This window comes from Simochromis diagramma, unplaced genomic scaffold (genome assembly GCF_900408965.1).
Source record: "Simochromis diagramma unplaced genomic scaffold, fSimDia1.1 OVJJ01000602.1, whole genome shotgun sequence".
NCBI classification, from domain to species: Eukaryota; Metazoa; Chordata; class Actinopteri; order Cichliformes; family Cichlidae; genus Simochromis; species Simochromis diagramma.
In genome coordinates this window covers 9,509,799-9,519,896 of record NW_024387040.1, presented here as the reverse complement: position 1 = coordinate 9,519,896, position 10,098 = coordinate 9,509,799, and the positions used below count along the sequence as shown (strand labels likewise).

At 43.2% G+C, this 10,098-nt stretch overlaps 1 protein-coding gene across 2 annotated transcripts; it reads right to left on the bottom strand.

Moving 5' to 3' along the window:
- Positions 1-1,023: 1,023 nt before the first annotated feature.
- Positions 1,024-9,465, bottom strand: LOC120741036 (mannose-specific lectin-like). 2 transcript variants are annotated; one of them, XM_040043628.1, is made up of 4 exons: positions 9,458-9,465; positions 8,149-8,153; positions 1,449-1,542; positions 1,024-1,350 (listed from the first exon to the last, which is right to left on the bottom strand). In XM_040043628.1, the coding sequence occupies exons 3-4, from the start codon at positions 1,536-1,538 to the stop codon at positions 1,090-1,092; spliced, it is 351 nt and encodes a 116-aa protein (XP_039899562.1). In that variant the 5' UTR covers positions 1,539-1,542; positions 8,149-8,153; positions 9,458-9,465; the 3' UTR covers positions 1,024-1,089. The 2 variants fall into 2 exon arrangements, with proteins under 2 accessions (XP_039899562.1, XP_039899561.1); XM_040043627.1 differs by lacking the exons at positions 8,149-8,153; positions 9,458-9,465 and adding an exon at positions 1,645-1,719.
- Between the last annotated feature and the right edge of the window lie 633 nt (positions 9,466-10,098).

Here is a 10,098-nt window from a genome sequence, read left to right as displayed (position 1 = left end):
TCCCATGAGAAGTCGCAATATATCCATAATGTCCTTAAATATCCTGCCTATGAACGCAGCTCAGGATCACATGATGTTTATTTCTTAGTGCAGCTGAGTTTGTGTGTTTCTGTGTGTTGTAGAAAACTATAATACTGTTGTTACCGTTTAGAAATTGTAGGTATAAAACAGTATGAATGTGTTTTGAAACATGGCGGTGCAGCGTTTATCACTGTCAACTCACAGAAAGAAAGTCCTGGGTTTGAATCTGCCCGCCAGCTGGAGCCTTTCTGTGTGGAGTTGGTCTCTTCTCCCTGTACCTGCGTGTTTTCTCTTCAGCCTCCTCTCACAATCCAAACACATGCATGAATGATTGTGTGTCTCTGTGTTACTACTGCGATAGACTGCTAACCTGTCCAATCTGCACCTTACCGTTCACCTCCTGGCACCTGTATAGGCTCCAGTCTCCCCACAACTCTGGATTGGATAAGTGATTCAAAAAAAAAAGGAGATTTTCAAATGTAATAATTTTCTTTTTATGTCAAATGTTTCACATGAACATAAACTACAGAAGCATTAGAGCGACACCTTGTGGTCTCTCTTCGCAGCTGCAAATAACAATCATTTGATTTGAATCATATTCTTCCTCTGCACCATAAACACTCAGACTCTTGGACTCTGATCACGAGTGACGTGAAATAAAGAAATAAAAATGAAAACATGTCTAATGGTCATTGGAGGAATCTACATAATCTGTGTAGTTTTGCTATCAGCTACACACCTCAAAGTTTTAAGACTGCTTCCTACACCTTTGCAACAATATTTATATTTAAGAAAATCTGTCTAACGGCAGAAATATAAACACACGGAACAAGAGAGGGACAAAGAGAGACTCAAGGTTGGTCAAATACCTTTCATTTTATTTATTTTTTGCCACTTGGTTACAATCCTTTGTGTTTTACGGCAGTGAACATGCACATTCAGAGCAGAAATTCAGAGCCTGATCAAAGCTAACCAGAAAGAAAAAGGAAAAGCTTGTTTATGCGCTGGTATATGTTGCTTTAATAGCATCGCTGAAGGTTTATGCCAAAGGATGGTCACACACAAGCATCACTTCATGCCTTTGGACGTTTCAGAGCTCCAGATTTCTTCGCACTCTCTGTTCACCACCAGTTTGCCGTCATCAGTCAGTTGAAGACGGCACATGTTGGCGATAGGTCCGTAAGAGTTTGTGCTCCATCTAGGCGTGTTACATTTGTTGTACATGACCAGGTTGCAGTCAGCCTGCATGCACAGACGGACAGCATCTGATCCATAGGTGTCCGAAGCCCACAAAGGCTTCCAGCCATAGATGACAAAGTTACCATCATCCTGCAGCCATAAATTATATGTTAGATAACTGTCAACATGCATGACTGGGAAACAAGGCTTTTATGAGCTTCTGAACTGAGAACATTTAAATTAGTCACCTGAAATATAGCTTTGAACTGCTTGTTGTTGGACACCAGGTAGTCTCCCCTGCGGAGCTCATCATTTTTGGACAAGAAGTTTCTGCTCATGATTCTAAAAGGAGAGAATATAAATGAGCTTGTATCCACAATATGAATTTAAAAGCACCAGGAATGTGTGAATCCATCAGTCAGTAGAGATGCGTGGAATACTTACAGTTTTTAATATTTCACACCAGCCGGTCTGCAAGCAGAAAAGAAGGGAAGTGTTAAAATTGAAAGCACATCACTCCATCTTTATATCATCTTGATTGGGGGTGGAGCGACAGTCACTGCCCTTTACAGTAAAGGGATGGCATTTCCTGAGAAGTGCTTTTTGTTTCTCTTTTTAATATCTGATCGTATCTGGCATCTTTTCCGAACAGAATTATGATCTGAATGCGCTGTGGTGCCAAACACATTTTGCATTTGCAAGAACAGGATCAGAATCAGAATACTTTAATAATCCCTGAGGGAAATTATGCAGCCTCTGTATCTGGACTTTTTGGCATGGGCTGCTCCCTTGGTCCTTGGTGGCTTGGACCATGTGAGTGGCTCTTGAGCTAAGAACAGGAGCCTTTTCACAGACTCTCACCCTTTGGCCGTGGGCGCTCCATCTGGTGTCTGCCTCATCTTCCTGATGGGATGAATGTGTCACATGTTTTAACTTTGCATGTGTTGCTGTGCTTTGTGTTTGTTTTTCTTGTTGAGTGTTTTTATACTTGCACTGATTGCATGTTTTTTTAGTGTGTATATTTGTTAACGTGTGCCGGAGAGACTCCGCCCAGTTCTGATTGCTCAATGGACACACCTGGGAGGTCATAGGGGCCAATAAGAGGGCCTGGCAGAACAGAGTCAGGGGGAATATAGATGTACAGATACCACTGTCAAAATCTGAAGGGAAAAGTATAGTTTGGACAGAAAGTAAGAACTTCTGGCAAATGGCATGGGATACTGACACAAAAGGGAGACATTTATATAGGGTTCAAAACACAATAGAAGCTGAGAGGAGTAGCAGTTTAAAGAGACAGGAGGAGGTTATTATCAGTAGAATACGAACAGGCCACTGCTTTTTAAATGGTGCTCTTTTTAAGATAGGGAAACATCCGAATGGGTTGTGTGATGGGTGCAATGCTATGGAGACGGTTGAGCATGTGCTTCTTAGTTGTAGGAAGTATGCAAGTCACAGGAGGGTGATGACGGGTGAAATGAGTGGTGGAAGGGAACTTACGTTTGAACAAGTGGTTAATAAGTTAAGTCATGGTGAAGGGAAAGGGGTGGTTCTTCGTTTTTTGAGGAATTCTGGTCTCATTAAGAGAATCTGAGGACTCAGGAGTGACGGAAGATTAAAGCCAGGAGATGACAGTAATGCAACAATTTTGGATGCAAGCTGCCGTTAAACTTGAAAGAAGAAGAAGAAGAAGAGTCAGGGGGAAGTGAAATGGAGTGGTAGCCAGTGGCAGGTGGCTGTCGCAGAGGGCAGCACGGAAGCCTGAATACAGCACCCTGGACATTCTAGGAGAGTGATGCTCGATTGGCGGATGCAGGCAGGTTTTTGGAATGAGACAGAGACTGGGATGAGACAGAGACAAGCGGAACCAGAGGATATTCTGTCAGTGGCTAGACCCGAGGACAGAGAGACACACAATCGAGTGATGAGCAGAGAGGTGACAGCCGGACGCCTGGTTCAGGAGACCTGATATGTGCTTGAACCTAAGGCAGCGGCGGCCGAAGTTCGGAGCTCAGTCTCGCCCAGCTAAAGATTATAAGGCGCTTTGGGTAATTAAAGAAGAGTGACTGCCGTGTTCCTCCTGTTCCTTAGTGGCTGCCAGAACGAAGTGGTGGAGGTTGGACGTCTGGAGGACGCCGCCGGCTTCACACCTCTTTAATAGATTATTCCAACATGTTCTCACTCCAAAAGAGTAACATTTTACGCTAGGAGACAAATCATTGATATATTTTGCTTCCAGGCACCCAACAAGTGCCTAGATTACTAGATTCAAGATTCAAGAAAACTTTATTTGTCACATGCAAGTTGCCTTGCAGTGAAATGGGACCCCCCCCCCCCCCCCGACCTTACATACACAACACGACATCACATGGGGAGACAGGTCGGAGACCGGTAGTATTACGGAAAAACACTGAAATGTACAATACAATAGGAAAGTCCAAGAGGAAAAAAAAAGAGACCTCTACTCATGCTGGGCTCCTATGGGAGGACAGCATGAGAACAGAAAACAAAAAACTCTACACAGAAAGCACATAAATGTCCACAGCACAACATTATGGAGCATGTGACAAGCAAAAGGGGTGGGTAGAGGGTGAGGAGTAATCCGAAGCAAACACGGCAGCCATCCTGCCCTGCAGCTATTTTTCCAGCGCCGGGCCCAGACCCGCCGTGTTCTCCAGGAGGGGACAAGCATCGAAGGTGTTTGGAAAGGGAGGAGTGCGTATCGATGTATGTGTATGTGTGTGTGTGTGTGTGTCCAGAGTTCAGCTGAGACAGTGTCCTTCGCCCTGCCAGGCTAAGTAAACAGTCCTCCAGCCAACCCAGGTGGCCTTGCATAGAATGGGAAGGAACAGTGTAAGCACAGTCTGTTATCAGGGTGTTTTTGTTCAGCTCCAGCCTTGAGACCACAGCTGGCGCCGAAGTGGTAGCCGCATGAAGTGATGGTGGTTTATACTTTAATGCGAACAACTTAAATGAATTTCAAAGCTGTTCTAACAGTCCGACACTGGTCTCTCAATCTCCCGTTGGAGAGCCGTGAGCTTCTCCATGATGTTATCAACCTTACGCTGATAACATCGATCGTGGCTCAAGAGTTGGGAGTTTGCCTTGTAATCAGAAGGTTGCTGGTTCGAACCCCGGCTTGGACAGTCTCGGACGTTGTGTCCTTGGGCGAGACACTTCACCCATTGCCTACTGGTGGTGGTCAGAGGGCCCGGTGGCGACAGTGTCCGGCAGCCTCGCCTCTGTCAGTGCGCCCCAGGGTGGCTGTGGCTACAATGTAGCTTGCCATCACCAGTGTGTGAATGGGTGAATGACTGAACGTGTAAAGCGCTTTGGGGTCCTTAGGGACGAGTAAAGCGCTATACAAATACAGGCCATTTACCATTTTACGCTCCGTGATGTTGTCATTCTTGTGCTCAAAGAGCAGATTGTGAGAACTCACGACCGCAGTGAGCTTCTCCAAGATGTGATCCAATTTGCGCTCAGAGGTCTTATTCTGAGTGTTCACGGCAGCCGCAAGCTTCTCCAAGATCTTATCCGTGCTGCACTCAATGAGCCCATTTTGAGAAGTCGTGCCTCGTCCCATCGTTTCAATCCCAGCGGGCAGCCTTGTGGGGGTTTGAACAGCCATGTTTACCATGTTTATAAGTAGTTTTAAACCTTGTGATCCACAAAACAGCATAACAGTAAAAGAAGAACTGACTGCGTTACAGTCAGTGCGGGAGAAGCGGCTTCGCTCATGCGCGGTTCATTTGCAGTTTGGACGCATAGGTGTGAACATCTCCTGCAGCTGTGGGAGGACTATCCTCCGCCCGTGAGCGCTTTAGCACGGGTGAGGTGCCCACGGCAGCACCGCTGCTTGTTGAGAGTAAGAGCAACACGCTCTTTCACGTCAAAAAGTCGTCATAAATAAGTCTCCAATAACACCAGAAAAAGTCGCCAGATTTGTCGCTAGTCGCTTTTTAGAAAAAAAAGTCGCTAAGGGGCCTGAAAACTCGCTAAATATAGCGACAAAGTCGCTAAGTTGGCAACACTGGCACCACCAAGCTGTTCATGTGTCTAACCATTTTTCCCCACTCGGCGACACACCCGCCGGGAGTCAAACTCTGGTAATTGGTGATTCTGTTCTCAGACATGCGAAGCTAGAGACACCGGCAACCATAGTCAATTGTCTTCCAGGGGCCAGAGCAGGCGACACTGAGGGAAATTTAAAACTGCTGGCTAAGGGTAAACGTAAATTTAGTAAAATCATAATTCACGTCGGCAGTAATGACACCCGGTTACGCCAATCGGAGGTCACTAAAATCAATATTGAATTGGTGTGTAACTTTGCCAAAACAATGTCGGACTCTGTAGTTTTCTCTGGTCCCTCCCCAATCAGACCAGGAGTGACATGTTTAGCCGCATGTTCTCCTTAAATTGCTGGCTGTCTGAGTGGTGTCCCAGAAAATGATGTGGGCTTCATAGATAATTGGCAAACCTTCTGGAGGAAACCTGGTCTTGCAGTATCCACATCTACACCAAAGAGTAAAACAGTGAAATGTGGATTATTAAATATTAGGTCTCTCTCCTCCAAGTCTCTGTTAGTACATGACTTAATAATTGATCAACAAATTGATATACTCTGCCTTACAGAACCCTGGTTGCAGCAGGATGATTATGTTAGTTTAAATGAATTAACACCCCCGAGTCATTCTAACTACCAGAAATCTCGAAGCACAGGCCGAGGGGACAGTGTGGCAGCAATTTTTCATACCAGCCTATTAATCAACGAAAGACCCAGACAGACTTTTCATTCATTTGAAAGCCTGATGCTTAGCCTTGTCCACCCCAGCTGTAAAACTCAGAAACCAGTCTTACTTGTTACCATCTATCGTCCACCTGGGCCTTACACAGAGTTTCTGTCTGATTTCTCAGACTTTTCATCTGATTTAGTTCTCAGCTCAGATAAAATAATTATTGTGGGTGATTTTAACATCCATGTAGATGCTAAGAATGACAGCCTCAACATGGCATTTAATCTGTTATTAGACTCAATTGGCTTCTCTCAAAATGTAAAAGAACCCACCCACCACTTTAATCACACTCTAGATCTTGTTTTAACATGTGGCTTAGAAACTGAACATTTAACAGTGTTTCCTGAAAACCCTCTCCTGTCTGATCATTTCCTGATAACATTTACATTTACAATAATTGATTACACAGCAGTGGAGAGTAGACTTTATCACAGTAGATGTCTTTCTGAAAGCGATGTAACTAAGTTTAAGAATATAATCCACCCACTGTTATCATCTTCAATGCTCTGTACCAACACAGAGCAGAGCAGCTATCTGAACGCTACTCCAACAGAGGTCGATCATCTTGTTAATAATTTTACCTCCTCACTACGTACGACTCTGGATACTGTAGCTCCGGTGAAAACTAAGGTCTCTAATCAGAAGTACCTGACTCCGTGGTATAATTCTCAAACACGTAGCCTAAAGCAGATAACTCGTAAGCTGGAGAGGAAATAGCGTGTCACAAATTTAGAGGATCATCATTTAGCCTGGAGAAATAGTTTGTTGCTTTATAAGAAAGTCCTCCACAAAGCTAGAACATCTTACTATTCGTCACTGATTGAAGAAAATAAGAACAACCCCAGGTTTCTCTTCAGCACTGTAGCCAGGCTGACAAAAAGTCAGAGCTCTATCCAGTTGTTCAGTGATGACGTGACGAATCCTACTTCCGGGCCTAAAGTAGTCTGTGTTTAATATGGCTTTTGTGTTGTTAACATGTTTAATGTTATGTATTTTCTTCTATTTAATCTCAAAAAGCTCCTAAAACAGTCAGTGATCACTGTTGACCTCCCTCGGCTTTTATTACCGCTAATCATTTATTTAAGCTCAGTTTTTAAAACCTTAGGATGTAACTACAGCCCAGCCCATGCAGCAGTATATGAATGACTAACCTCGTATTATGGATGGATTATCTCAGTTGTTCTCCTGGCTGAAGTTTGGTCCTTTTACAGCATCCTGCCATGCGATTACATTTGTTCCTGACCACCGAGAACACTCACGTTAACTTTTATCGAGTGGAAAAAAAGTTAGCTTGTTTATATTATGCTAACATAGCTGTGTCGCTAGCGGTCACATAGCACATCATTATATACCAGCTAGCCCAACTTCAGTAACCCTACAAACGTCACTGCTTTTTAGTTTTCTGTCTTCATTTATGCTGGAAGTGATAACAGAGCTGTACGTTTTAATTTGTTTCCAAAACCCCGCACTCAGGACATGCTATATTGTATTTAGATAGAAGCTAGCAAGCTAACTCCCTGCTAACTTCTAACTCCGTCAAATGTCATAAATTCTGTTTTCATGGATGCCTGGATGTTAAACTCAATTGTTACACCTGGTAGAGCAGAACGCTGATCATTTTATTAAAGATGAAAGACTTTAGACAGTTTTTCAACTCTCAGTAATGCCATAGTGATCGTTTGATATATGGACCTGCAGCGGAGTTTAGGTCCAGACACGGCTAGTGACGTCAGACTGAACAACCGGACTGAGCCAACCATCCCTTTAATGTTAACTAGTAATGACTTTATGAACTGAGCCATCTCTAGACCCAGCAGTCTTAGCTAATTATAGGCCAATCTCCAACCTTCCTTTCATATCAAAAATCCTTGAAAGAGTAGTTGTCAAACAGCTAACACATCATCTGCAGAGGAATGGCTTATTTGAAGAGTTTCAGTCAGGTTTCAGAGCTCATCACAGCACAGAAACAGCTTTAGCGAAGGTTACAAATTATCTTCTTATGGCCTCTGACAGTGGACTCATCTCTGTGCATGTAATGCTAGACCTTAGTGCAGCATTCAATACTGTTGACCATAATATCCTATTAGAGCGATTAGAGCACGCTGTAGGTATTACAGGTACTGCACTGCAGTGGTTTGTATCATATCTAGCTAACAGACTCTAATTTGTTCATGTAAATGGAGGCAAGGCAAGGCAAGGCAAATTTAAATGGAGAGTCCTCTTCACACACTAAGGTCAATTATGGAGTTCCACGGGGTTCAGTGCTAGGACCAATTCTGTTTACATTATACATGCTTCCCCTAGGCAGTATCATTAGAAGACATAGTATACATTTTCACTGTTATGCAGATGACACCCAGCTCTACCTATCCATGAAGCCAGATAACACACACCAATTAGTTAAACTGCAGGAATGTCTTTAAATGTTACAAGTAGCTCAAAATAAACCTGCTTTTCAATGCTCTTACAGAACTAATTTAATTAAATGCATGTGGGCTGGCTAACTGTTAGGAGATCATCCTATGCTCTATAAATTTAATGTGAGCTGTGACCAAATGTATTATATTGCCTTTTATTCAACATACTACCTATCAAACATGATCTGTAACAGAAAGATTTAGAGTGCCAAAAGTTAAAACAAGTAATATTCAGAAAATGGTGATTTACACAGCTGAATAGTTTAACTATTTGTTAAAACAGTTTTATTTCAACCAGAAAAGCTGAAATCAAAGCTGTTCAAATAATAAAACTGGTGGGTTTATGCGTTGTGCATTGGTGAAAACCTGGGTGCAAGGGCAGCGCAAAGGAATAAAAGTTTAGGATGTTTATTGCTAAAGCAACACAGGAAAGCTCTGAAGGGTGGAGTGACAAGGGGGGTAAGTGATGTCCAGATGGCTACTCTGTCTCCTCTAAAACTCTTTTTCCCCTAACTTTGCTCTCAGACACCTTTATCTGACCTCTCTGCCGTGCACAGGTGCCTTCCTTCACATCGGTGGGTGTCACATGTGGTGCAACGACCTGGTGTCTTGAATAGATCACTGGTAATGAGCCGACTGGAACCAAGTGCGTAAACAGTGACTCACAGGTGTGACACCAAAGGAGCGGGAATCCACCCCTGAAAGATACAAGGACACACACATACAGAGGGAGATGGAAAGAAACGGGTGCATCGACCAGGAGATCGTGACGGCATGTAGATGGGACGTGTAGTAACGTGTAGTAACCTGGAGAGTAATGTTTGTTAGAATGATTGTTGTGTGATGTAATGCAGATTCTTCATGTTTCTTTCTCTGTGAAACTCGGAGCTTTCTGTGTGAGAACAATCTGCTGGTTTGATGTTCATGTGTTGCAGTTGCTGGATTGAATGTGTGAGGACTGCAGGAAGAAAGGCTCAGCCTGATGTTAATGGGGATCCAGATTTAAATAAATAAAACATTCATAATAAAGATTTCCTAAATCACTACTGAATGGCTTTGATCTCCAGGCCCTCAGGCAGCAGTGCATCAAAGCAGTGAGTCTAAATCATCTTAAGACTCCACAGCTCATCACTGCACTCCACAAATGCAAATTCAATCATGTAATATAAAGAATAAAACTTCTTTAACATGTACTGACGTGCTCTGGCAAGTCACAGTCTGGTAACAAACCTGCTGGTCCTCTAAATTTCAAATTGCAGTTTGAACGACGCCATCTGTGATTAATGCAGATGGAGTGTTTAAAGTCCTACGAGTCTTTGACTTAGGTCTTCTTTTGTGCTCTGGTTTTTTATACTTTCTGATAGCAGCATGTCTTTGTTTCAGTCTGGTTTATGAAACCCTGGTTGTTCCTGCCTCCCTTTCTGTTTCCTCAGTCATGTCTTGTTTAGTTCTGTCAAGTTCACATCTTAGTCCTGTTTGTTTAGTGTTTGTTTAGTTTTGTGTCCTCTTGTCTTGTTGTATTCTGTTCACCTGTCTTTTCCCCAGCTGTTTCCTCTCTCCCTAATCGCCTTGTGTGTATTTAATTCCTCAGTTGCTGTCTGCTTGTTGTCTTGTCCGTCCTCGCAGGATGTTTTGTTTGAAGATTCGTAGATGTTGGATTCTTTGTTTGGCTGTTTCTTTTGAAAATC

What these genes read in the sequence shown, in the direction of transcription:
- LOC120741036 (XM_040043628.1), bottom strand. Translation starts at nt 1,538, where the DNA reads ATGAGCAGAAACTTCTTGTCCAAAAATGATGAGCTCCGCAGGGGAGAC. An exon ending in AGTTCAAAGCTATATTTCAG is followed by an intron (nt 1,351 to 1,448) that starts GTGACTAATTTA and finishes TTATGGCTGCAG; the next exon opens with GATGATGGTAACTTTGTCAT.